Source organism: Gracilinanus agilis, chromosome 3, assembly GCF_016433145.1.
Source record: "Gracilinanus agilis isolate LMUSP501 chromosome 3, AgileGrace, whole genome shotgun sequence".
In the NCBI taxonomy this organism is placed as follows: domain Eukaryota; kingdom Metazoa; phylum Chordata; class Mammalia; order Didelphimorphia; family Didelphidae; genus Gracilinanus; species Gracilinanus agilis.
This window is the reverse complement of record NC_058132.1, coordinates 318,405,084-318,433,004: the sequence shown is the minus strand read 5'-3', so window position 1 is coordinate 318,433,004 and position 27,921 is coordinate 318,405,084. Positions and strand designations below refer to the sequence as shown.

General features: G+C 39.8%; 1 protein-coding gene across 15 annotated transcripts in view; it reads left to right on the top strand.

Moving 5' to 3' along the window:
* Positions 1–859: 859 nt before the first annotated feature.
* Positions 860–27,921, top strand: part of BIN1 (bridging integrator 1) — a 147,744-nt gene continuing 120,682 nt past the window's right edge. For 3 of the 15 annotated variants that reach the window (XM_044669950.1, XM_044669953.1, XM_044669951.1), the window contains exon 1: positions 863–1,375. In XM_044669950.1, the coding sequence (XP_044525885.1) occupies positions 1,292–1,375 (84 nt within the window). In that variant the 5' untranslated portion in view covers positions 863–1,291. Of the gene's footprint in view, positions 1,376–27,921 lie in introns of all 15 variants that reach the window. The other 12 variants (XM_044669956.1, XM_044669954.1, XM_044669957.1 and 9 more) reach the window with 8 other exon arrangements.

Here is a 27,921-nt window from a genome sequence, read left to right as displayed (position 1 = left end):
TGATTGATGCATTATAATATTCTGGGTCCTTTTGGCTCTGTAAATTGTGATAATTGGATCTTATTGCCATTAACAATGGAGGGGGGGAGGAACTGTGATTTCAGCTTTGATGTCATTGATGGAGGGGAGATCTATGTGAGGAAACTCTCTTCCCTTGTGCAGATACGCAAATCTTCCATAATTTAAAGTTGCCTGGATACTGAGAGATAAAATGACTTGAATCATACATATATCACAGGGAAAACTTTATCCGAAGTCTTCCAAACTCCATTCCACACAGCCTTTCACCATTAACAAAATTGCATTATCTCTTATCTTCAGTCTTGGGAAAGAGGGAGGGAGGGGAAGGCAGAGAGATGTTCAAAGAGTCAAGTTTTATCTCTGCTTTTAAATTTCTTAATTTCTGAGGGTTCCGAGGTTTTATAACAAATCACATCTTTCCCTTTATCCTTCGTTTAAAAGCCACCGAATTTTGGCTTTTGGTTTCTTTTCGTGTGTGTGTGTGTGTGTGTGCTCGCGTGTGTGTGTGTGTGTGTGTGTGTGTATGTGTGTGTGTTTAGGGGGTGAACATGATGACGTGGGAAAAAAAAAGAAAGGAAGAAGAGAGTCGTGTGGGAAGAGATGATGACTTACAGTATGTATTTATTTATTCGCAACTCCTCGTTCCCGCCTCCACTCTCCTCCCTTTCACCCCTCCACCCTAGGGGGCCGGTGTCGCATGAAACCTCTAGAGGGAGTCTATTTTTTTTTTTCCCCTTCTTATCTCCACCCCCCTCCTCCCCTTCCACAGTTCCAGCTCCTCCTCTTTCTCCACCTCCCGTCCCTTACCTCCTTCCCTAGGGCTACTGGGAGGTGGTGGCTAGGCTCCTTTAAGGCAGGCTCAGTCGCTGGGCCCCCACCCCCGGGGGGGGACTGTCTCTTTAAAAGGCTGTATCTTGTCCTGCAGCTGCTCGGGGGCGGGGGGCGATGACCATTGTTTCTGGCCGGGGTGATTCTGCCCCCTCCCCTTCTCCTCCTTCTCCGCCCTTCCCCCTCCTCCCTCTTCCTCCTCTCCACCCCTCTCTCCCTCTCCCTCTCCCTCTCTCTCTCTAGCTCTTTCCCTCTCCCTCTCTCTCTCCCTCTCGAGCTCAGAGGCTGAGAGAGAGCGCGCGGCGTCGGAGACGCGGAGCTCTATGTAGGCTCTTGCCCGCTGCATTGGTGCACCCGCCTCCCGGGCACACGCACACCTACCTAGATTTAATTGGCAATTAAACTAGTGGTGGGGGAAAGAAAAGAAAGGCAGGAGGACAAGATGGCTGAGCTAGGCAGTAAGGGAGTGACCGCGGGGAAAATAGCCAGCAACGTGCAGAAGAAACTCACCCGTGCGCAGGAAAAGGTAAAGGATGCGCTGGGGGGAGAGGGGGGCGGGGAGCCGGGGTAGGGAAGCTCCTGCGAGTGGGGTGGGGACGGGCAGTGTTCCTTAATCCTAATCATCCTCTCACGTCCTTTAGACTAACAGCAACCAAGGCTGTCATTGCAGTGTGATGTGTATGTATGTACGTTTGTGTGTGTGTCTTGGGGTGGGGGCGGGAGGGCGCCAGCTGAGGGGCTTTAGAGGCTTTGATGTCTTCCTTGATACCAAAACCGGAGTCATAGCTGGACTCAATGTATCTGTGTGTATGGGCACGCATACCTGTCATTTTGAAAGACCCTTCATGCATTCCCTGTTTGCCCTTCATGTTACGTCTTCCCCCAGTCCAGTCCTGTCATGGTAGTAACGGAGCGTTTGGGGTACCTGCCCCTTCTGCCCCCTTGGCTCCAGGAATCCGCTGGAGGGGGTGGGGCGAGGAGCAAGACACCATATGGCCAGGCACCGGAGAGCTTTGGGCGCCGGACCGACCCAATCCGTCATCCCGATCTTTCCTTAAACCTTACGTCCTTTCCCTGTCCCTGAGGGTTGCAGCTCTTTCCTCTTCCCAACCCCTGCACAGTGTCCCCCTAAACATTATCTGTGGATGTTTTAGATTTATGTTGTCCTTGGGGGCCCTTCCATCTGATTCCTTTTGGGGGAATCCCCGAAACCTCCACTGGGAGGGAGAGCCGAGGAGAGGAGGGAAGAGTGATGAATGATGACAAGCTGTGTCCCTCAGCCCAGTGAGGGCAGAAGGATCCGGCCCCAGGGTAAATAGATAGATTTCAGGATAAAATAAGTTCTAGGTGGCCACACCAGTCCTTTTAGCCTCAGAATGATATTCACAATGGCTATAGCGGTGGAGGAAGAAGGGAGCTCCCTCTTGTAGAGTCCACATTTAAGGATTTCCCCAATCATCTCCATTTATTCAGAATAATTTTTCAGTATCCAGAGGCATGATGGTACTCTAGCATTGCACTCACTAAATCTTTCTCTCTTTTTTTTTTTTTTTTCTCGAAACATCTTTCTAAGCTTCGGTTAATAGAGTAATCCTGTACCTCTCTAGCAGTGTCTGGGACTTACCATTTCCCCCCTAGTTTTCTTAAAACGGAGGATTGTGCAGCAGAGTATATGGGGGGAATCACGGATATTTCTCTCCCTATATTGTATGATCCCATCTCTAAATAAGAAATATTTTTTCTGGGGCTATTAAAACTAAATTGAGAAAGGTTCCCTTCCCCCCAACGTCAACCAATCTACCCAAATAGAAGAGAGTTGATGGCTCACACTTTGGAGGGAAAGAGTAGAATTGATCTTTGGTGTGGCAGCAGGGGGTTTGGAGATGCTTCCTTGGGTGGAAGGATTCTTAGGCTCTGATTGAGGGATTTCTGGGCATTCCACGCTAAGAAGTGGGAAGCTAGGGTAAATGCCTTTATGGTAAAGAATGGGAAACTGAAAAGCTGTACAGGCCTCTGAAAAACTGCTGACTCTTGGGAAGTCTATGACACACCCTGACCCTATTCTCCTCTGCACCTCTAGATCCTTACTGTTTGTGTCTGAGGGTTCTTGGAGAACCAGACACCCCTCTGGAGGGAATAAATGTGTCCTAGCAGGAATGGGAGGTAGGGGGTTTCCCCAGTGCCCTGGCTGAGCCACATTCAAATTCCATCTACTGTCAGGGGCCATACTGAGGGGAGGGCAGGAAATCCAAGGATTGGTGGGTGGGGGTATGTGCATATGTGTGTGTGTGTGTTCCATTCCAGGTTACCTCCTGGATTTATAGAATTTGGATCACTGCTGCCTCTGACGCAACTTCCCTTTGCCGCCTTTGACTCTGAAATCCTGAGAATGCAGAATCTGGCTCTAGGATCTTTGGGAAGAGATCAGGGCTCCTCTTCTCCATTTCCCTCCCCCTAAACCCCCCCTTGGAAGGATTTTCTCTTCTCCTCTACCCTCTTTCCATCTCCCATCATGGGGGGAATCTCTGCTAGCTTGTCTGTAAGGACTGAAGGCCTAGTATGAAATCAAGCCTCTTCACCATCTGGGGTCTCCTCTTTCCAACCAAATTGGTTGTTAAGGTTTATATACAAATGCCTTTTGCAGCTGAGGCCATTGTGGCTCCCTGACTTGTCTTGAAGTCTTTGCTCCCCAGGGATGTTCTTTGGCCATGTGATTTAAGGGTGGGAATAGCATTATCTCTGTTTATTTTCTTCCCTCCCTGTATGATTTGTTTCTTTTGCACAAGCTTTTCCAAGAAGGGAGATCACTGAGTGAGTGTATTTTGGGGAGGGGTGCTAGGCAGGGGATGTGTGAGGGATATGTGAATGTGTCTGTATTTTTTCTATGTTTCAGAGCTATGCAGACTGCAAATCTGACCTCTAATTACCCCCTCCCCCAACTGATGGTGGATTAATGTGTTTATAGAAAGCTATTGTTAGCCTGGAAGGCCTTGACTCATCCATCCCACTAGTGGGAGTGGGGAATACATAGGACCTGTCTGAAGTGCTAGGAGAGGCTGTCTTCTCTTTTTCACCAGCCTTGAAGCCTCCATTTCTACCTGTCAGATAGTACCCTACAACAGATTATTGGGTATTTCAGCAGATGTACTGATACTGATAGCCACTCTCCTCTTGAGCCAGATTCTTCCTCTTCTGAGCTAGGGCCAGAGGAATTGTCAAGTTCTGTCCCTTTGGCCTTTGCTTCTTCCATCTCTCTTCAGATGGGGCTGACTGACCTTTGCTTTCATTAATAACCCTCTGTAGCATATATAACCTTTTTTAGTGGAGGCAAATATTGTGCTATATGGATAGGGATTATATATGTTAGCATTCTCTCTCCACCTCTAACTCTTCTATTCTCTTCCCTCTTTCTGACCTTGTTTGGCTTTCAGAGGCTGGACGTCCCACCAGCTGGCCAGTAGTGATTAGCTTAGATTGTCAGAGAGGCTGGTAAATAGATCTGTACTCCCATTCAAACCTCTACCCCTGAAAAAACCAAAAATCAACCTGCCCCCAAAACAACAACAACAAACTCTTCAGAACCATGAGATGGAACCAGGAGCTAAAATAGAATGCTGAACAATTCATTGTGTTTGAATTGGAGGTGATCTGTCATTGAAAGTCTTAAGGAGTTGATGCTCACCTGACTTTGCTTTTTTTCCACTGGTTAAAAGGTGGGAGACAGAGAAGAGTTCTGATACATCTTCTCTATTCAACCAAAAGAGAGATTTAATAGGAACTCTATTCAACCAAAAGATAGATTTAATAGGAACTCTGGGCAGGGTTCCAAGAATATATAGTGTTTTCCCACCCCCATTCTCTTATCCTTTCTGTTTGTCCAAAATGAATTCTTCTGTGATCTCCCCAGTATAGTGACCTTTCTCTCTTCTAAATTCCTCTAGTTATTTCTTACTTTTATGAGAGATGGTATGACATAGACAAAAGAACACGGGGTCAGGGGGCAGAATCTCTCTCCTTTATCTAATATATATAAATGACATTCTATGCATGTCACAAAATCATAGAAATTTTGAATTCAAAGAGACCTAAGTCACCAATTTTTATAATAGGTACTTACACAAGAATCCTCCTTCCACTAAGTGATCATCCAACTGTTTCTGTAAGATTTCTACCTAGAAGAACATGACATCTAAGGGCCATTGTGATGATCAAATGAAATTAATGTATGTAAAGCATTTTGCAGACCTTAGAAGTGCTATATCAGTATCAGCTATTATTATGGTCCTAATGATTCTACTTTGAGGGGCAGTCCTTTTCACTTATAGACATTTCATATTATTAGGAAACACTTGGATGTGTGAATAGAGGCTGACAGGTGGTACCTCTCATAGAGTTCTAGGTTTAGAGTCAGGAAAACCTGAGTTCGAAAGTGACCATGGATGCTTACTAGTTCTGTGATTTTGGGCACTGTTTTCTTCAGTTTCCTCAGCTGTAAAAAGAAAAAAAAATGCCTAGCACAGTACCTGGCATGAAGTAGGCACTATGTAAATGCTTATTCCCTTCCTCCCTCCTGAATATATTAAGAAAGGAACCTGGCCTCTCATCCTTATTCTCCCTTCACCTTTATCACCTATGAATTCAGATTGAAACCTCAGTTTCAATTCCTTACAAGATTTCCTCATAAGATAAAATATATTTAAATGTGGGTGGCCCTGGATGCCAAGTTAGAGGACTTGATCCTGAAGGCAATGGGAAGTATTCCCAGTTTTTGAGCATGAAAATTATCTGTTGAGAAGTAAGGGAAGGAACAGAATATATTGCAAAACAAATATTTTCAGACTTTTCTAAGGAGCTGAAAGTAGGGTGCTTAAAGTATAATTTCAAATGAAAAGTATATTGGAAAGAGCTCTAAGACTTAATGATGTCCCAGCTCTTCTTCCATTTACTATGGTCAAATCACTTCATCCCTCTGGACCTTTGTATCCTCATCTGTAAAATGGGAATAATCACAACTAAACCTTTTGCCTTCTAGATTTGTGGTGAGGAAAGTGCCTCAGAACTTGTAAAGTTTAATGTATCATTACAAACTACCCTGGACAAGCAATAGTCTACCAGATGCTTTCATATTTATTGTGTTTCTTTTATGTTTTTTGTTGGAGACCATTTTGTAGAATAAAATGATTTGTTTTTATAGTTGAGTAAAAGCACTGTGATTTAAAACATCTGGACAACTCTAGTAGAAGACAGACTGATGAGATGATGTGTATTTATTTCATCCTGCTCCCACATAGTTTTGATTTCTTCCTGTAGGTCTCTATATTTTGGGAGTCTTTCATTCTACATGGTTTGGATATTATGAGTATTGAGTCTGTAGATATCTATTTAAAATGCTATTTTTAATTTTAAAAGTTTAGGAGGGACAATGGCATAATTAGTCAGTTATTTGTCCTTTTTCACTTGGAAGAGGAACAGTGACATCATGGGGTGATACTTGCTTCATTTGTGAATTGGATTTAGGTGGGATAGAGTTACAAAGGATTGTCAGTTCCACCCTCACCTCCAGAGTTATCAAATTCCAGCGATAAAGCAAAAGTCAGGGTGATTGGTGATGGTTAGAGATACAGTGGATGATTTTGGCATCTTCTTTTTTAAAGATATTTTGTTTTCCCAATTACACGTAATAACAATTTTCAGATACATTTTCTGAAATTATAAGATCCAAAGACTTCGGCATGATGCCTGACCAAACTGTTAAGGGCTCCATAGAGCCTGCTTCAATGCCTTCATGGCCGTTGAAACAAATTGTTCTTATCCACCTGTTTCAGAGGGAGAAATCTTCATGTGCTTGGGATAGACATGCCCCCTAACTCACTGGATGGGTTTCAAGTCCTTCCATTTATCTTTAACCTGGTTTATCTCATCTCCCCAGATAGTTTTACTGGGTGTGTTCGACGAATGTGTTACAGCTTCTTGGAGCCACAGGTGAGAGTTGGGTGAAAAGTGGACATGAAAGGTGGAAGAGCAGCCCCGAAAAGGGCTCAACAAGTTCTCACAGCAGATGCATTAGTCCTCCCTGAACACCTCCCCCCCTCCCCACCCCCTACACTGACACAGCTGGCTTTTGAAGGTCTAGAAAGTATAGTGAATGGAAAGTTTGAGGAAGAGACAGATAGCTTGGGAATGGGCCAGGAGAAGGAGAAGTTCTGGGTTTGAATCCTGGTTCAGTAACTTAGAATAAAAAAAGTCATAGATTTAGGATTTTAAGCCATGTAGCCTAACTCTTCCCCCATAAAACTTGAGCTGTAGAAATTAAAAAAGTTGCCCAAGGTCGCTCTGGTTGAGTCAGAAACCTCTGTCCTCTGTCTCCAAATCTGAGTCCCAGTTAGGTAGCACTGTGTATGACACAGGATCTCAGATTCTTCATTACAAAATGAGGAGGTGGGCTAGATCAGGGAGTTCCCAAACATTTTTGATCTCTGTATTTTTGGGCTTTTCAGTAAACCTCTGACAATGAAAGGAAATAAATTCTAGTTTATCATACATCTGCATGTAAGAAATAAAATGGAGATTAGTTTTTTCTTTTCTAAGAGTACATCACAATTTTGTGAATTCATTCATTGGAAGATAATAGAGAATTTGCTTTTACTCCTTCATAAACTTTGCAGGACTATGTACCCCAGGGTTGGAACCTCTGGATTTTTTTGGTCTTTGAGGCTCTTCCTAAGTTGGAATCCTATGCTCCTAAAAATGGGATGGTTTAAAAACCAAACCAAAAATTTACTGATTATTTCTAGGGATTGGGATTTTAGGGCCATTGTAAACTGTGCCCTCTTTCTGATCATTTCCACTTTATTCTACTTAAAGCTTCGTTGTTCAGAGTTGTTTGCATGCTGTCCCTCAGGTTAGACTGTGAGTTCTTTGAGGTCAGGGACTGTGTTTAGCCTTCATTCGAATTCCCCTTGTTTATTAATTAGCACAGTGCCTCAGGCATGATAAGACACTTATTAAATGTTTGTTGACTGATTGACAAGCTGGTTTAATTTTTATTTAAACCCTTATTTTCTGTCTCAGTAACAACCCTAAGACATAATGACTAGGATAAGGGCTTTTAAATGAAATTAAGTGACTTGCCCAGCGTTACACATCGAGGAGGTGTCTTTGAGACTAGATTTCAATCTAGGTCTTCTTGACTTCAGGCCTGGTGCTCTGTCTACTGTACCACCTAGATTAGTTTAATTTTTTAAAAATTCAAATATATTTTCTTTTCCCAATTACACATAATAATAAATTTTAACATATGTTTTCTTAATTATAAGGTCCAAACCATCTCCTTCTCCCCCCCCCCCCCCCTTTCCTCCTCTCCACTTAGAGATGATAAGCAATTCTATCTGGGCCATATGTATATTATTATGCAAAACACACTTCCATATTGGTCATTGTAAGAGGACATTCATATAAAACCCAAACTCCAAAATAAATTGGTTTAATCTTTAAAAAAAGACATAAAATTTTTCATATCACAGTCATTTCCTCCAGTATTATAGTCTCTCTCAATCTTGAACCCTTCCCTGTAAACTAATTAATCAGGTAAGTATTTAAGTGACCACTGTGAGATACTCTTTTGTGTCATAGATAGAAATCCTTATAGGCAGGAAGTCCTGGGTTCAAGTTCAGCTTTTGACAAATCTTAGGAGAATTCACTGAATTGCTTAGCAATCTCAACAGTTTGTGCAGAAGAGATGTTGGCTTGCTTTGGTGGTAGGAATTGCCTCACTAGGGAGCCCCTTGTGCCAGTAAAATCAGAGGTCCAGTCCCTGTCCCCATTCCTACAGTGTCCTAGGCACAAAGCTGAACCTTAGGTATACAAAGAAAAAGGTGAAATAATTGAGGACTTTGCCCTCAAGGAGCTTGTAATCTCTTGGGGGGACACAATATTTACAACCTTTACATCTTGGCTTCTTTTCTAGTCTTCTTAAATTTTACTCCTCACCCTGAGCTCTTCTCTATCCATATACTCTTCCCCACACTTGATGCTATAAGTCTTGGTGCCTTTAGGCACCAAGAAGGTGTTGTCTTCCTTCTTTAGAATACTCTCTCCCCAAAGCTCCACATTTGCAAGAGGTCTTTTCTGTCCCAAAGCTATAACTTTCTTTCCCTCTCAGGTTTTCCCTCCATCTATTCTGCATGTCTCTTGTATTGATCTATTTATTTACATGTTATCTCCCTCATTAAACTATTGGCTCTTTGAGGGCAGGGACTGTCTTTGCTTTTTATTGTATCCCCAGTGCTTAACACAGTACATGGCACCTAGTAAATACTTAATAAATAATTATTTTTAAAAAATTTAAATTAAATTTTTTTTACTTAATGCATTTTCAATAAAATTTTCTGACATTTTGTGATCCATGTTCTCTCCCTCCCTTCCTCCCAACACCCCCAAGATATCAGGTAATATGATATAGGTTTATATATATTTTAAAAATATATATTTTAGAATAATTTTATAATTTTTTATAATTTTATAATAAATATACATTAGATATATAAATATATACATATATATTATCATGCAATACATATTTCCATGTTCATCATTTTGTGAAAGAAGACATCTCTTACACTAGGGAAAAAATTCATAGAAGAAATAAAGTGAAGAATGGTTTGCTTCAATCTGTGTTTAGAGTCTGTCAGTTCCTACTATGATGGTGGGTAAAGCACTTGTTTACTGGCAAATTTTGAAACAGAAAAAAATGGTTAAAGGAATCAACTGCCACAGAGAGCAGTTTAACATGTTTAACATTTTTTTGGACTTCTTTTTTTAACATTTTTGTTCCCATCTTTGTAGAAGGAAGACTCTTTCATCATCTGTTCTCCGTTATCTAGATTGGTCATTATAATTAATTAATTAATTTGAGTTTTAGTGGTTTTATTTCATTATTGCTATCTTTATGTTTACTGTTTTCCTAGTTTGCTTACCTCATTCCAAATCTGTTTTTATGTTTCTCTGTGTTTTCTGAGTTCTTCATTGGTAATTATTTTTAACAGTTTAATAATATTCCATTATACTCATGTAACACATTTTGCTTAGTTAATCATTCCCCAAATGATGGGCATCCACCTTATTTCCAGGGTTTTTTTCTTGTTACTACAAAAAGTGTTTCTGTGAATATTGGAATATGTAGACTTTTTGTTTCTGTTGTTGATCTCCTTAGAGTAGATAGATGCCCAGCAGTAGGGTTGCTAGGTCAAAGGATACTATAATTTAGTGACTTTTCTCGAATAATTCCAGATTGCTTTCTGGAATTGTTGAACCAACTCTTGGTTGCTGGGTTAGTTTTTAAAATGCTGATTTTAGAAATTTAGTTAATGCTTCTTATCTTTCTATCATATTACTTTCAGAATATATTCCTCTTCCCTTCCCTTTACTCTCTTCACTATCTGGCAAGACTTACCTTACAAAAAAAAAAAAGCAGAATCCTCCTAGCCTTACTTATGGTAGCCAATAGCACATTTGACATTCCACATCTTGGGTTAGTTTTTGTAAAATATTTCCAACTTCTGGACAGATAATTTCATTTTGATATTCTGGTGGTACCTCAGACACAATAGGTCTAAAGCAGAACTCATCACCTTCCCCACAGAACCTACCTCTCTTCAGAACTTTACCTATTTCTGGGGAGGGTGCTAGCATCCTTCTATTTTATTCAGGCTCGTAAACCTGAAGTAGTCATCATTGGCTCTTCCCTCTCCCTTACCTCACATACTTCAATCATTGCTAAGTCTTTTTGAATCTGCCTTCCATCTGTCTCCTCTCCACTCACGTGGCTGCTCACTTACTACTCTACTTCAGATCCCTCTTTGTTTCTTGTTGGACTATTGTCATGCTCTTCTATTTGATTCTCTGTGCTTTCTCTCTCCCCTCTCTTTGATTCATCTTCTAAACACTGTCAAAATAATTTTCCTTAGGCACAGTTTGGGCAGCTAGGCCATGCAGTGGATAGAGTGGACATCTAGAATCAGGAAGACTCATGAGTTCAAATCTGGCTCCAAACACTTACTAGCTATGTGACTCTAGAGTTAGTCATTATTTCAACTATTTTTTTAGTTGATTCTCTAAGTATACCATCATATCATCTACAGAGAGTGATAGTTTAATTTCCTTATTGCCTACTTTAATCCCTTCAATTTCTTTTTCTTCTCCTAATTGCCACTGCTAGCGTTTCTAGTACAATTAAATATTTTTGTTTCACTCCTGATCTTATTGGAAAGGCTTCTAACTTATCCCCATTGCAGATGATACTTGATGGTTTTAGAGAGCTATTACTTATTTTAAGGAAAGTCCTATTTATTCCTATGTTATTTGGTATTTTTAATAGTATTTTGTATTGTATTTGTCAAAGGCTTTTTCTGCATTTATTGAGATAATCATGTGATTTCTGTTAGTTTGGCTATTGATATGGACAATTATGCTGATGGTTTTCCTAATATTAAGTCAGCCTTGCATTCCTGGTATAAATCCCACCTGGTCATAGTGAATGATCCTTGTGATATATTGCTGTAGTTTCTTTGCTAGTATCTTATTTAAGATTTTTTGCATCAATAATTCATTAATAAAATTTAGCTGTATGCTCTAGGCAAGTCCCTTAAGCATGTTTACTTCAGTTTCCTCATTTGCAAAATGAACTAGAGAAGGAATTAGTAAACCACTCCAATATCTTTGCCAAGGATCCCCCAGCCCTTCCACTAAAGCAGGAGTTGACAACATATGGCTCTCGAGCCATATCTGGCTCTTTTGAGGGCCAGATATGGCTCTTTCTGCAGGAGCCATAAAATCAATTTTTTTCAGGCGCTGTTACAGGAGTGCGCACTGTGAGCATTGAACGGCTCTCACGAAATTACATTTTAAAAAATGTGGCGTTTATGGCTCTCACGGCCAAAAAGGTTGCTGACCCCTGCGCTAAAGGGTCACAAGGAATTGGACACAACTGAAAAAATGACTGAACAACAAAAGGCAGATATTGGATCATGCACCTCCCTGCTCAGAAACCTACAGAAGCTTCTTGTTGCCTTTAGGAGAATTTAGACATCTCAGCAAAATGCAGTTTGGTGGAGTAATGGATAGAATATTTGACCTAAAGTCAGGAAGACCTGAATTCAAATTTAGCCCCTGATCTTTACTAGCTGTATGTCCCAGGACAGGTCACTTCATCACTTATGCTTCATCTTCCTAATCTGTAAACTAGGGATAATGATAGTACTTCCATCTCAGATTTGTTGTGAGGATCACATGAAATAACATATAAAGAATTTTTTTTACAAACCTTAAACAATTATGTGAAAAGCTAATTATTTTTATGACTCTGAAGGTCCTTTGTAATTTGTCACTAGTTTGCCTTTCTAGTCATTTCTTGTTACTTTCCTTCCTACATTCTGTATTCCAGTCAAACTGGACCAGTCTTCAAATTCAACATTCCATCTGCTGATTTGGTGAGTAGGTCAGCTGACCTGACTATGCATTTCTCATCTCCCTTTTGAAATCCTTATCTTCTTTCTAGGCTCAGCTCAGGTGCCCCCTCCTCAACTAAGGCTTTCTTGATTTCTCTGATCTTCCTTTCTCATATTAAACTCTCCTGTAGACATACTGTATCTCCGGGTGGAATGCAATCTCTTTGAAGACAGAGACTGGCTTCGTATTGGTCTTATATCCCTAGAACCTACTATAGAGATTGCAATTAGATGTTTGATAACTTGAAAACATATATTGTAGTGAAGGGCACTAGAAGAGATTAAAGTGTATGTGGTCTTCCTTCCGGTGGGTGAGGTAGGGGACTGGGTTTAATCAAATGACTTCTTTCAGAGGAGCTGTTGAGTACTTGATAGAGAGATGTTTATATATTCTTTGAAAGAAAACAGAAAGAGAGCAAAGTGGCCTGTGGAAATTTCAGTTGACTTTTGATCCAGGTTGACATAATTTTGCATACCAGTGGCCTGTGAAGACCTTACTTGGGTTTGACTCTCTCCACCACAATTTGTGTTCACTTTTTTTTGGAGGTTTATCTGTCTATTTAACTAAAATTAAGTTTTATTTTATTTTCATTTCCAGATTTCTTTCCCTTATCTCACTCCTACCCCACCCATTGAGAAGGTTAAAAATACTAGGTCATGCAAACTTTGTTCACTTCTGAAGCCCTCAGCCCAATGTATTTAATCTCACAGAGAAAGTAGATGGAGAAAACTTGTGCCTCAGGCAATTTCTGGTGGAAATTGTTGGTGTCACTGTTGAATCTAGATTTCCCCCCTTTTTAGGTTTTCTTTTCCCTTTATTCTCCATTTTGCTAGCTGTCAATTTCCTTAGTTTTCTAAAGGGAAAGAACACTAAACTGAGAGTCAGGAGATTTGAGTTCTAGTCCTTGCTTTATCATTTTTGGGACATGCAGCATTTGATTGACTTAATGAACTATGTTTACTCATTTATTATATGGAAAAGTTGACCTTGGAGTTAGGAAGATCTTAATTTAAACCTTGACTGATACATACTAATTTGGTGACTAAAAGTAAGTTGCTTAATTTTTTAATGTCCAAGGCAATTTTTTAAGACTAAGTTGCTAATAAATTGTAGATCTAGATTGGGGAATAAAATTTCCATATTAGCAATTCCTTTTAAAAACCATGATAGTGGAAGGTAGGAAGAGACCTGTCTTTGAAGGCAGGAACTATTATCTGTTTTATCTGTCTGTCTACCATCCATCCATTCATTCATTTATCTTTTTATCTCCCTTGGTTCATAAAAGAGTTTATTGCACATAAAAAGACAATAAATTTTCTTTGGCTGGTTGGATAAATGAATGAATGCTCTGCTGACATCACAAGATGATTTCTGAGGATCAGTTAAGTTGCCCAGGCTTTGTGAAGGGCCTGCTGTTTCTAGGATTTCATTGGCTTTAATCATTTCTACTTGAATGGCACTTTTATCTTTCTCTCAATTTCTTACATTTTCCCTTATATTCCTTCATCTTTTCTTCTTTCTATAACCTTAGTTCTTCTTCATCTATAAAATGGAAGAATTAGGAGTGATACAAATAGAATAAGAATAGGAAAATATGCAAATAAAATTGAATTCTACATTATGATTGAAACTGGATTTCTGACTGGGCTACAATGAAATTGCCATACAGATAAGACTTTTGCCTGGTTTGGGATGCTTCACAGCTTCCCTCCATTTTCTTATATGTTGCAGAGTCCTTCTAAGTCAGGAGTGTTGTTCTTTGTCTCTAATCTAAATTCTTCTTGCTCATCATTTGGCTATTTCCATATTTTAGCACCTGGGGGAGATGGAGAACAATGGATTACCCTGTCTTCTCTCTGGAATAGAAGAGAATTTTTCAGTTCCACCAATTTATACCAAGTATTTACTGTCATCTAGATCCAGCAAGGGCTGAGGTACTTTGATTGGATCTGTCTTTTTCTGAATGAAGGTTTAAAAATTACTCTTTCTTCACCTATAAAGACAAGGTTTGAAATCATCATCACCAGGAAGAGCTATAGGAGTCTTGGCTAGATTACAATCATCTAAAAAAAAGATTTGGGAAGTTTTAGTGACTTGCAACCTCAATATGAATCAATTCCCTCAAAAATTTTCTTATATGTTGCAGGGTCCTTCCCAGTCAGGACTGTGGCCTAAGAAGTTAAAAGTTAATTCAGTTTTTGGCCACATTAAGAGAGGTATGGTGTCCAGATGAAAGATAATATCAAGTATTGGAAGATCAGTACATTCTGTTCTGAGTGCCCCATTTGAGGAAGGGCATTGATAATCAACAAACATTTAGTAAGTGCTAGTAATAGAGATATAGAGATAAATTGAGGCAGTCCTTGCCCTCAAAAATCTTATATTCTATCAATAATAAGGTGAACAATGCCTAGAAGATGGCAACCAGAATTCCAAAAGATCTCAGCCATTCTCCACAGAAGCTAGGTTGAAGGAAATCAGGAAGTTTAGCCTGGATAAGGACAAGATTTATGAGAAACATGACTACTGTCCTCATTTACTCTCAAGAGTTCTTAATCCTCACCCCCCCCCTTTTTTTTTTGGTATCAGAGATACAATTTAAAAAAAAAAATTCACTCTTTTGAAAGTGAAACCTAGGGGCCACTTTTCTGAATAATGTTTCTTAGAGGTTAATTGAAGATAACAATGTATTTTGTTTCTATCCAGGTTAACAGACCCCTTGGGAGACTGTGAACCCCAGATTAAGAGCATCTAATTTAGCCAACTAAATGCTGGTGATACAGAGAAAATTAAAAGCATAATCCCCACCCTTAAGGCACTCACTTTCTAATAGGGCAGACAATGTGGAAATAATGATATATAAAAGATGTCTGAGGGTCTGGTATGTGGAAAAATGATTAGATTTATTCTACTTGACCCCAGAGAGAAGAACTCAGATCAGTGGGAGGTGGAGGGAAAGGGAAGTTGTATAGAAGCAGGTTTTATGATTTCGAATGTGAAGGAAAAATCTTCCTAACAAGTAGAGTTACTGAAAGTGAATGAAAGTTGAATTGAGGTTTCCCCCCTACCAAGAGTTCTCTGAGGTCCTTCCAGCCATCAGATTCTGTGATTCCCTAAAGGTTTTCAGTTGTTTGACCATCAGCATTTGTACTTTTGTGTTTGTTTTTTAAAAACATACCTCCTGTCAGAATTTCCTTTTAGGATTAACAGTGGAAGGAAAAAGCTTTTATAAAATCTTAAATTAATAAAGAACCAGGCAGAAAGACTTTGTAATTTAGTGAATGGAGCTGAGCCTCTGGGGAAGCAGATTCAGTTTCCTCTTCAGGCTTTACCTTTGATATAATATGTGACCTTGGGCAAATTGCCTCTCCTCCCTGGGTGGCCCGAATTGCCCCCTATTTGCATGGTGACTGAAGAGCTCTGGGAATTATGAGAGGACTTTGGGATTCAGGTAAATGCAATATGGTGGTATTGGTAGTGAATGCCAGGGTCAAGGTTGTGAACTTTGCAAACTGTCTCCAGAAGCAATTTCTGCTAACCCCATCTTTGCTGTGTTTCTAGGCTGGATCTCCCAGGGATTGCAGTGTTTATGCAGCTGGGACACTGGAGAAACTGGAAAGCAATTTTGTGGTTTTCACTGTGTCTGACCTTCTGTCCATTTTCCTTCCTTAACTCCTTTCTCATCTTTTTACCTTTCCTCCTTTGTATCTCTCAGAACAGGCAATTGTCTCCTTCTGGGTTCTAGGTGGATATGCAATATAGCGTTCAGGAGGGGGCTGATTCTCCCCTATTCTATAACAATGTGGGAGCACAGATCTAGCAGGTTTGGCCACATATGTAGTAGGCAGAGTAGGATACTCTGGGGTGGAATTAAAGAGGCACCCAAAATACCTCCCCTATGAAACTGCTACTGTATCTGAAACCCACTATTAATGCTTAACTCTTTGGGTCTTAAAGGCTTTCTGGACTTCTAAAATCCCCCTTTAATATATACATAGGGTGGGTAGCTAGTTGATAGATTTACTTTAAGGGAAGAGGAATAGCTGCCTGTCCAGAGTTTTCCTTGAGGCCTTCAGTGATTCTTTCTTGCTGAGATGGTAGAGAAACTATTTGAACATATATTTAGCACTGGAATGACTTCTAGAGGTCAACTAGTACAACCCCTTCATTTCATTGATAAGAAACTAAAGTCAAGAGAGGTGACTTGACTTGCCTAAGTAGACAGTGAATAGCAGAGACAGGTTCTCATACACCTCAGACCTTCTTTTGTACCCAAACACTATAAATGATGGATAAATAGGAGAGAGACAAAGACAGATAGAAAGTCTTTATCCTCCTGTCCGTGGCTTATGGAGCCATGGCGGGGACAGGGTGTCCAGACACCTTCCCATAGCCAGGTTAAGGATTTTGGTCATCCATATTGACCATTCCCCATGCAAGCTGATGCCATCTTTATTCCCTAGATTTTTGACATATTAAGAAAGCTGGGTTTGTGCTGGGGAAAAGGTATGAGAATTAAGTGGAATTGAAGAGAAAGTAATACATTGGGGACTCTGAGAGAGCATTGATAATCTCTTTTTCTTTACCTATAAACTGAGAAAATTGGACATGATCTTTGGCTCCTTCCATTGCCCTCATTCTGTAATTCTAATGAAATAACAGATTGCAAAGGCTTATAACGCATAGCAGAAGCATATGGGAACAACAGGCATATATATAGAGATATTTACAAATAATGGGCAAATCCAGATGTAGATCCCTCTTTGGGACCTTGGATACAGCTCTCTGGGAAATTCCTAGAGGAGGCAGTATATAAATCTCTGACAGTAGCAATACTGTATGATATAGCATTATACAGTAGAAAGAGCTTTAGAGTTGGAGGACTTGGATTCAAATCATGGCTTTGCCATTTAGTAGCTTGTGTGACTCTGGCAAATGATTTAAGCACTTTGGGCCTCAGTTTCCACATGTGTAATATGCAGGAGTTGTTCTGGGGACTTCTGAGTTTCTTTTTACCTCTTAATCTGTGATTCCACGGTAGAGGAAAGTTTCAAACCAGTTTTGACATCTTCCCTTGGTATTTAGCATTTCTTCTATTGCCATCTGAGTTTCTTCATTCCCACACTCAGATAGTAATCTCAACTTCTTTCCCAGTCTGTGTATCAGTCAACATCCATTTATTAAGTATGTACTATGTGTGTCAGATAATGTATATGTTAAGCATTGGGGGTATTAAGTGAAGCAATAAGCATTTATTTAGAGTTTACCACCCCTACATGTACAAAAATATTTATAGTAACTTGTCTTTGTGATGGCAAAAAAAATCGAAAATTGAAGGGATTTCCATCATTTGGGAAATGACCGAACAAGTCGTGGCATATGGTTTTAATGGAATTCTATTGTGTCATAAGAAACTAAGAGCAGGACAATTTCAGAAAGATTTGGAAAGACTTGTATGAATAGATGAAAAGTGAAATGAGCAGAACCAGGAGAATATTGTATAGGATAATGGAAATATTGTGTGATAAAGGGCTACTGTTAGTAGCAGTGCAAGGACCCAAGACAATCCCAAGGGACTCATGATGAAAAGTACTATCCACAACCACAGAAGGGACTGTCAGAATATGAATGCAGACCAAATACTGCCATTTCTTGCCTTATTTTCTTTATGGATTTTTTCTTACATGTGTGATATGTCTTTTACAACATGAGAGTAGGGAAATTTATTAGATGACAACAGTGGAATAACTTAGATTATTTGCTCCCTGGGGAGGGGAGAGAGGGAGGGAATTTGAATTGCAAAAGGTCAGAAAGCAATTGTTAGAGAATTGTTTCTAAGTATCATTGGAAAAATAAAAGGAATGAGTTGGTTAAAAACAAAAGTGTACCATGTCAGGTAGCTAGGTTGCTCAGTGGATACATAACCAGATCTAGAGATGGAAAGAAGGTCCTGGGTTCAAATCTAGCCACAGACACTTCCTAGCTATGTGACCCTAGGTAAATCACTTAACCCTAATTGCCTAGTACACACCCCTTTTCTGTCTTGGAACCAATACACAGAATTTGTTCTTCTATGCTAAGACACAGTATTGTTCACTCTATTCTAAGACAGAAGGTAAGGATTTAAAAAAAAAAATGGAGTTTATCATTTGCCAGAAACTACTACATGCTGAGAATACAAATACCACAACATAATCCTTGCCTTTGAGGAATTTATATTCCAACAGGCAAAAAAACCCAGGAGGAGCAGAGGAAACAAAATGTAAAAAACCAGGTTCCTACAAGATATATACAAAGTAGATAGAAGATAACTGGGGAGAGGAAGGCATTAGCAACTGAAGGGGGACCACAAAAAGCCTCCAAAAAAGGGTGAGGCTGGAACTGAGCCTTGAAGGAAGTCAAGGAAACCAAAGGATAGAAGTGAGGTGGGCAGGCATGGGCAAATGGTCAGTGAGAATGTGTAGACACCGAAGAGGGTATCATCTTCAGGAAACTGTGAAGAATACAATTGAGTAGGATCATAGAGTTCTTGAAGAAGAGTCAAGTAGGAGAAAACTGGAAAGGTAGGAAGGAGCCAGTTTATGAAGAACTTGAAAAATCAAACAGGATTTTATATTTGATCCTGGAGGTAATAAGCCAGGGGAGTTTCCTGAGGGGGGCGGTGGGGATGGAAGTAACACGAGAAGAACTGTACTTTTTAAAAATCACCTTGACAGCTGAGTGGAAGACAGATTGGAATAGGGAGATTCCAAAGGCAGGGAGAAATCTTAGAAGACTAATGGAATAGTTTAGGAGGGAGATAATGAGGCCCAGAAACTTTCTTTTTTTTTTTTCCTTTCCCCTTTTTTTTTAACTCTTACCTTCTGTCTTAAAATTAGTATTGTGTATTGGTTCCAAGGCAGAAGAGTGGGAAGAGCAAGGCAATAGGGGTTAGATGACTTGCCCAGGGTCACACAGCTAGGAAGTGTATCTGAGGTCAAATTTGAACGTAGGACTTCTTGTCAGGATTTTCTTAGGATACCTAATTAGCAATGGATAGGAATGATTTTTGGTGTTGCTTTTTATCTACTTTTTGCTTTTCAGTTCTGATTCTTTCCCTCTGAAGTATTTTTCAGATTTTTGTGGGGTGGGGCTGGGAAGAAGTCTTCAAAGTCTGTAGGGATGTCAGCAATGGTGAGGGAGACAATTTAGCTCACCAATAGGAACAAGATGTTGAGGAGAGGTCGGTTGGCTCACCAGAGACAGTATGACACTGGCCATGTGAATCACTGGTGATGGTTGATATTCGTGCGTCATTGCTGAATTAGAACCAAAGGTCTGGTGCCTGCCCACTGCCTTTCTGGATTTGACAGATGCTCTATACAGATGACAGACTAAGAGGACAACAGTAAACACTGTGGCATTACAGATGAGAATATCCTTCAGTGGCTTTTCCACCCACTCAGAGGCTCTTGCTTAACTGTAAATCACTGGATACCAGCTCATAGAAGTATATATAGACTGTTAGAGCCAGAAGGGACTTTAGAGATGATTCCATTCACCTTAAAAAATAAAAAAAAAAACAAAAACAAAAACAAAAAAACCCCAACACATGAGAGAACCAGAGGCCCAGAGGGTTATAGCAAATTAGTAGCAGAGGCAGGGCTAGAACTGAGATTTTTTTGACATTTCTCCTATTGCTCTATTCTTTTTTTTGTTTGTTTTTTTGCTTTTGTTTTAACCCTACCTTCTGCCTTAGAATCAATATTAAATATTGGTTCCAAGGTGGAAGAATGGTAAGGGCTAGTGACTTGCCTACGGTCACACAGCTAGGAATTAGCTGAGGGCACATTTGAACCCAGGACCTCCTATCTCCAGGCCTGGCTTACTTCTCTCTTCACCATTACTTAATGGGATGTTTTCAATAAACATTTATTAAGTCCCTAGTGTGTATAGTAATGATAATAATACTCAACATTTATATAGCCCTATAAGATTTACAAATACATTTATAAAAACCATCTCATTTTATCTTCATAGCAATCTTGAGAGGTAGATATTCTGATTTTACACATGGGGAAACTGAAGCTGATACAGGTTGAGTGATTCATCCAGGGTCATACAGCTAGTAATGATCTGAGACAGGATTTGAATGCAGGTCCAGTGCTTTTATCCTTGTTGTCACCTTAATTGTTCTCTTGTTGTACTATATATCTTTGATTTATGAACACTGTGCTCAAAAGAATCACAAGTTTAGGTAGTCTCCTAAAGGCAGTAGAAAGATAAATGGTGAGTGTAAATAGGATACAGCTTATTGCCAAGGATGACACATGAAAAATGGAGTAAAACAACATTTGGGGTGATTGAGGATTTACTACAAAAGGACATGGACAAGAATTAGGTGGGCTTAACAGATGTGTCTGTCTGTCTGTCTGTCTCTGTCTCTCTTTCTCTTTTGCTCTGTCTCTCTGTCTCTGTCTGTCTCTGTCTCTGTCTCTGTCTCTGTCTCTCTCTCTCTCTCCCCTTCCCTCTTCTCTCCCTCTCCCTATCTCTCTTTCCTTTTCTCTCTTCCCACACAAGGTCAGATCCTTTGAAGTTTAAGGTGTCCCAAAAGTTCAAAGGTTAGTTTTAAGCCATTAATGACTTTTACCATTTTAAAATTATTTTAATAGCTTTAATTAAAATTTTTTTAGTAGTTTTTAACAGCTTTAAACTGGCCTTCAGACTTTTGGGACATCATGTGTATGTACTGTATAAAGATAATATACTGTGCTAGAAATTGGGAAGAATTCATAGCCAAAATAAATAGAGAGATCTTTAAAAAAAAAATTCTTACTTTCTGCCTTAGAATCAATACTGTGTATTGGTTCCAAGGCAGATAAGCTGTAAAGGCTAGGCAATGGGGGTTAAATGACTTGCCTAGGATCACATAGCTAGGAAGTATCTGAGGTCATATTTGAATCCAGGAGCTCTCATTTCTGAGCCTGGCTTTCAATCCACAGAGCCACCTGACTACTTCTAATACACTGATCTTTTAGGAGAGGCAGTATGTCCTTGAGGTAGAGAAAGTGTCTGAAAGATCCATCTGGTTTCTGGCAAGTGTAGGCAGTGTGATATCCTGGGTAAGCAACTTAACCTCTCCTCATCATTCTAGGCTAGTCCCTAATATTAGAATTTTCAGAATAGTTGCTGATTTATATTGGTGGAGAGTTTTTCTTATTTGAGATTGTTTATCTTGATGAAATCACAGGGCTAGTCCAAAAGAAATCTAATGGAGGCAGGAAGGGGACATTAAAAGAGGAAGACTGGCTATACTAGAAGAGGAGTCCCAAATCTCTCCTTTTGGTTCTGTCCCACATTCCCATTGTAACACTGGGTGACCTACCAATCCTCTTTTGGCTTTGTTTTCCCTACCTCTAGGGGAGGCAGAACCAGCCTTCTGATACTCTGACAATGTTTATCTTTAGAGAGTAGAGTACTCATGGGGTAGGAGAAAATTTACAAGGTAGTTTTGAAGAGACAGTACCCAAGTGTGTGAAATAGAATTCCCTAGCGTATGCAGGGCAAATTTTTTTTTTAGCCCCTGGGGAAGTTAATATTTTACTATGTTGCCCTTGGGGTTATCCATGTTTGAACTTTCTCTGGTGTTCTTCTGTCTTATTTTCCCCTATCCATTCCACTGACCCGGAACCCCTGTGAATGGCAGATTAGCGAGGGAGACTCTGGAAGAAGTTGAAGAGGATGCAGAGTGAAGAGGTGGGAGATGGGAAAAATACAGGATGTCAACCATTGTCATTCTCTGCCAGATTTTGCTGGGATGTTGGATGTTTCCCACTAGGAATTTCATGAGTAGTTTAGGTGTGTGCATTTCATGCCTAAGCTTCCTTTCTCAGCTCTGCCTAGCCTCCCTAGGTAAAGACTTTAATTGGAGCTGGGACCTATGACCGCTGTTCCCCAATTGGGGCAGCGCTCAGCTGCTTGGAAGGGAAGCCACATTGCAGATATTTTTGCCTCTGCAATCTGTGTGTTAGAAGTGAAGTTTGCTCTGCCAAAAGCAGCCAGAGAGCTCTAGTCAATCAGGCAGGGGGCCGACTGGCTGCTGCCCCAAGGACTGAAAAAGGGCACGCTGATTGATACTTGTTTTACAGGAAAGGGACACGGGAATAGAATTTATTTGAAACTCAGATGCAATCTGGGTTTTTGGATTATTAAGTTCTCTGGGTGGGTGTGAGTGTCTGAGCATTTTGTCTAGCTCCCATAGCCTAGTCAGGTAGAAGCATTTCCTTAGCTTTCTCTGACCACTCCAGCCGGAAATAATCTTTCTCTTCTCTGAACTCTAATAATGAGTATTGTTTAATCATCTAGGTTCCAAAATGGATAGAATGCTGGATTTTGAGTCAGAAAGACCTGAGATCAAATCTTACCTCAAACACTTAATAATTGTGTGACAATGGCAAGTTACTTAGACCTTTTCAGCATCAGTTTCTTCATCTGTAAAGAGAGGATGATAGCACCTTCCCAGTAATGTTGTGAAATTTAAATGAGATGGTATATGTAAAACTCTTTGCACACCTTAAAGCACTGTATAAATGTTAGCTTTTTATTGCTATTACCTCTCATGTAAAATTAACAATACCAAATAGGATATTTTCTCTAGGCTTTATGTCCCATGGAGGCAGAATATACTTGTTTAATATACTTAATTAATATCTTCCACAACTCTTAGCCTTAGCATAAACCTGGGCTTTCAGGAGGAGTTATGTATATTTGATGTAATATAATCTGACTTAAAAAAAATTCTCATTCTTTCCCTTAGCCAATACAGTGTTATCATGTTCTGTCAACCTTACCAGGATCTTTTCAGTCTGTTCCTTCTTCCTTCCCCAATACAACCCCATCTCAGGGTTGTATTACTTCCTTCCTAGACTTGTCTCATCTTCTCAGGCTTTCTACTATTTCTTATACCCCCAACTGAGAAATAAAAAAAAAAAAATAAAACCCTTGTTACAAACACATATAGTTAAGCAAAACAAATTCCTACATTGGACGTGTAAAAAAAAAAAAAGTCTCAAAGAGCATAGCACGTTTTTATCTTGAATTTCTTGGAACTGTGAGTAGTTATTGATTTTTACACATTCTCAAATCCCACCTCAAATGCCTCTTTTCCAAAAACCCTACCTGTTTTTGAGTCTCTTCCCCACTTCACATAGCTTTTGCATTTTTCTTTATTATGCATTATTTTTTCCTTTTTAGACTAACTGGGCCAGGTCTTCTCTGAGCTTGGTGTGGTCTCTTTTTTTTCCCCCTTCGAATAAAGCGCATATGTATTTATCAAAGTGAATGTAACCAGAGACATGGAACAATATTGTAACAATAATTAGTAGCTCCTGATCTTCAAGGAAAGGGATTTCTATTCTTGTTACAGTTACTTAGTCCCCTTTGCTTATTCTAGAGTTTTCCCTCTAATCTTTTCTGCTGCAGTTTATCCAACAGTGTTTTCTCATCCTGTGCTCATTAGTGATCAGAAGACCACAGAATCTCAAAAACATTGTGTAATCTAGGAGCTGGAAGGGTTCTGAGCTAGAACAACTCCACTTTATAGATGAGAGAATAGAAAAGTGAATGACTTACTCAAAGACACACATCGAAGGAGTAGCATTTCAGTTGTATCATACTGAAGGTGGGGAGGGACCATTTTGCAACTTTCCCTCCTTCATATTAAATAAGTTGTTTAAAAAATTGTATTGGTATTTGTTTTTATTTCTCTATTTCCAAAAATGACCCTCTCCCCTCCCCTACCTATGGTATCTTGTCATAAAGAATAAAAAAAAGAAAAAGCAATTCATCTGGATTAACCCATATACCAACACATTTCGACAGTGTATGTAACATTCCACATGCATTCCTCCTCCCTATCTCTGCAAAGACTAAAGAGGGATTCATTTTCTCATTTCTTTACCTTTTTTTTGAGGCTGAGTTTGGTCTGTATAATTACATATCATTCAGTTTTAGGTTCCGGTTGTTCCCACTACAACACAGAAAGCCTTCATTCTAACCCCTTTTAATTCTAGTGCCTTCCCTTCTATTAAATATTTCCTATTTTTCCTATATTTAACTTGTTTGTGTATATCTGCTTATTATCTTTCCCATTATATTATGAGGACAGGGACCGTCATTTGCTTCTTTTTTGTGTCCCCAGGGATCAGCACATCTTCTGGTGGTGCATAATAGGTCCTTAATAAATGCTTATTGATTGACTTACTGACATTTATATTGCTATGGTTGTGTGTATTGTTTTCCTGGCTCTGTTTACTTCACTTTGTATTAGTTCTTATAAGTCTTCCTAGACTTCTCTAAACTCTTCAAATTCAACATTTCTTATGGTGCAGTCATTTTCTATCCCATTCATATTATGTACTTTGTTAGCGATTCCCCAATCAATGGTCATCTATGTTGTTTCTTTACTACTTCAGAAGATGATGTAACTTTCTGGGTAGGAGGGACAGAAGGTTAAAGTGAGTTACACTAATAGGACATGTGCCTACACACGTTTATCTGCCCTCATCCAGTGTAATCAGAAGCCTGGATCAGGAGGTTAACCCCCACAGCCACATATGGAAATAGCTTTGTGCACATGAAAAGTGAGCAGAGATTTATTTCTATTTTGCCTCCAGCTATGGAAGGAAATATAATCCTTGTTGGCAGCTAGTACTAAAATAGGCTCCAGGGCAGGGAGGTGAGAGTTGAATATTTTGTCTATTTCTGAGCAAAGGATACGCAAGACCTCAGATATGTTGCTAAGGGAAGGCAGTTTCCAGTTTGGAATAAGCCTATTATCTATGGGGTGGGAGAGATGATGGACAATGAAGAAAATGACATCCAGGGTCATAAAGTTAGTAACTGTCTAAGGCAAAATTTGAATTCAGGGTCTTCTGATTCTTAAGTCTATCACTTCATCTTCTACCTCATCTACTTGCCTTAAAAGTGAGAATAATACCTACTTGGAATTTTTAATCTGACCAAATGTGTGGCGTTTTGGCAAGTAATTAAGAGGCGTTTTACACTGGGCAAGTCATTTTTTGGAGTGCTGAGAGTATCAGATAAGTGAGAACCATTCAGAAGCCAGGTGGTTCAAGTAGTACTTAATATTCTCAGCTTTATTAGCCTTTTGGATTCAAAACAATTCTGCAATCCTTTGAGTTTTACCCTAGTATTATTAGGAAACCAGGGAGGTTTAGAAATTTCTCTTGCTTGGAGTGGGATTCTCTTCCTTTTTTTAAAGTGGCCAGACAGGCTTAGACTAACTGTGCTCATTTCTAGCCATCAGACCTTGTTTGTGGTTATTTGAGATGATCCAAGACTCTGCCTTCAGGGGGTGAACCCTACCTTTAGGGAGCATATCCCAGAAAAGCCATCCCTGTGGAGGGATGAAGAAAAAAGGGGAAGAAAAGTTCCTTTTGTTGTCTTGGGGAAGTACAAGAGAACTTAGTTATGTGCCATGGGAAATGTGGCAAGTCAGGTTTTTGTCACTCACTACTAGCTTTGTGGCCTCTGGCAAATCACTCTGCCCCTCAGAGGAATAGTGACTGTCTTGCCCAGAGTCACAGATGACCTTAGTGGGGAAGACCAAATTTTTTCTATTATAGTTTCCCCATCCATAAAATGAAGGGGTTGGCCTAAACCGCTTTTTGTTCTAAGAACCGGTGATCTTAAATGTCTAAAGAAACCCTGTAGTGAACTGAATCATGGCTCCATTATTTATCTGCTTGGTAAATTTAATCCGCTGGGATTTGCTTCAGATCCTCTTTTTCCCACCCTCACTCCTGTGACTGAAGGCTTGCAAGGCCTTTTGAGTGGTGTTGGTTGTGGAATATTCCTATATGTATGTTGATGCAGGGGATAATAATGAGAGAATGGGCATATCAATACTAAATAAGGATTTGGAAGTTAAGACAGAATGGGACCTGGGAAGCAAATCTAGAAGAGGAATAACAGAAATAGGAATTAAGAGTATTTCTCTTAATTTTCAAAAATTATAACAGTATTTCTCATTTATTTCCTTTCTCAATGCAATTTCCTCTGACTACTCCAGCCTACAGTGATAACTTTTTTCTTTGATTTCTTGTAGCACTTTATTGTCCATAATTAGCACTTTGTTAGTTGTTTTTTGGTTTGTTTGAAAGCAAGGAGTCTATTCTGTCCTCCAGTGAGTCTGTTAACAGACTTGTTATAATAATATAATAATAAAATTTGTGGATTGATCGTCTGTTGTTCTATGTTGCTCTAAGGAACCCATGGAGACTTACTTTTTTTTAAATACAAATTCTCAATGAAAGTGGACAAAGATGATTCTCCCCTTTTAACAGAAAGGGAAACTGGGTCCAAGGGAGGTAAAATCCCTGAAGTTAATTTGAGAATAGCCCTTATGGCTGGGGAGAAGGGGCCCTGCCTAAGGCAGATCAGGGGAGGCTGGTTGGTGGGGGAATTTGGCCATGTTGGTGGGGTGGGGCAGGTCAGACCATGCCCAGATTTGAGCTCAGCATTTTCTTTCTCCCTTTCCACCCCCTGCTATCCCTCTCTGCTGTCTACCCGCCCTCACCCGACAGCTGCTCTTGCTTTCTTTGGGGGTTTGCTTGCTTGGCCCTCATACCTGGGCTCTGGCCAAGATTCCTAGGCTGGGAGGGGGAGCTGGACCCTGGGGACTCAGGCCCAGGGAATCTGCCATGGCATGGAGACTTCTATCCTGCCTGCTCCCTATGAAGTTTTCCCTTTGCTTCTCTTGCTTGGGAAGGGACCAGCGTTCTTAAAAATAGTGTTTCTTTCTGTCCCTTGCTAGTATACCTTAGAGTGCAGGAGAGTCTTTAGACCTGAAGACCCTTGGGAAATGATGACACTGCCTTGGCCTTGGAAGATAATTGGGCAGGCTAAGGTCCAGGCAGAAGATAGGAAAGAAGAGGATATTAATGATATTAGTATGATGGATTTTCTTCTGTGAAGTCTCTGGTTACTTTACTATTAATAATGACTATGATACTAACATCCATTTACATAAGGCTTTAAGGTTTCAAGAGCACTTAACATACTTAAAACAAGTGAGTTATCAATTAATCCTTATGATAACCCTGTGAGGTAAGTGTAGGTATTTATTATCCCCATTTTACAGATCAGCAAATTAAGGCTCAAAGTTTAAATAATTTGCCCATGATCACACAGATCACAAAGCACATAGATAACCTTCTGACTTCAAGTATTCTTTCTACTGTTGTGTAGCATTTACGTATCACATAGCTTTACCCTTAATTAGGTTATGAGGAAAAAGAAAAGGAGAGGAGGAAGAGAGGAGAGAGAGAGAAAAAAAAAACCAAAAACCAGATACTGGACTTTCCTTTTCTTGAGTAGACACTTAAGGTGTTGGGTTCTTTGAAGGCGATAACCTCCTGCCTGCCAAAGATCTATGGGACACAAATTTTTCCTTCTAAGATGAGTGGTTGAGCAGGATGCTATTGGTTACTGTGAGGTTGTGATTCTTAAGGGTTCAGGTTCTCCCTAAGTAATTGAAGATCTGTCAGTGGGGATGAGGCACTCTG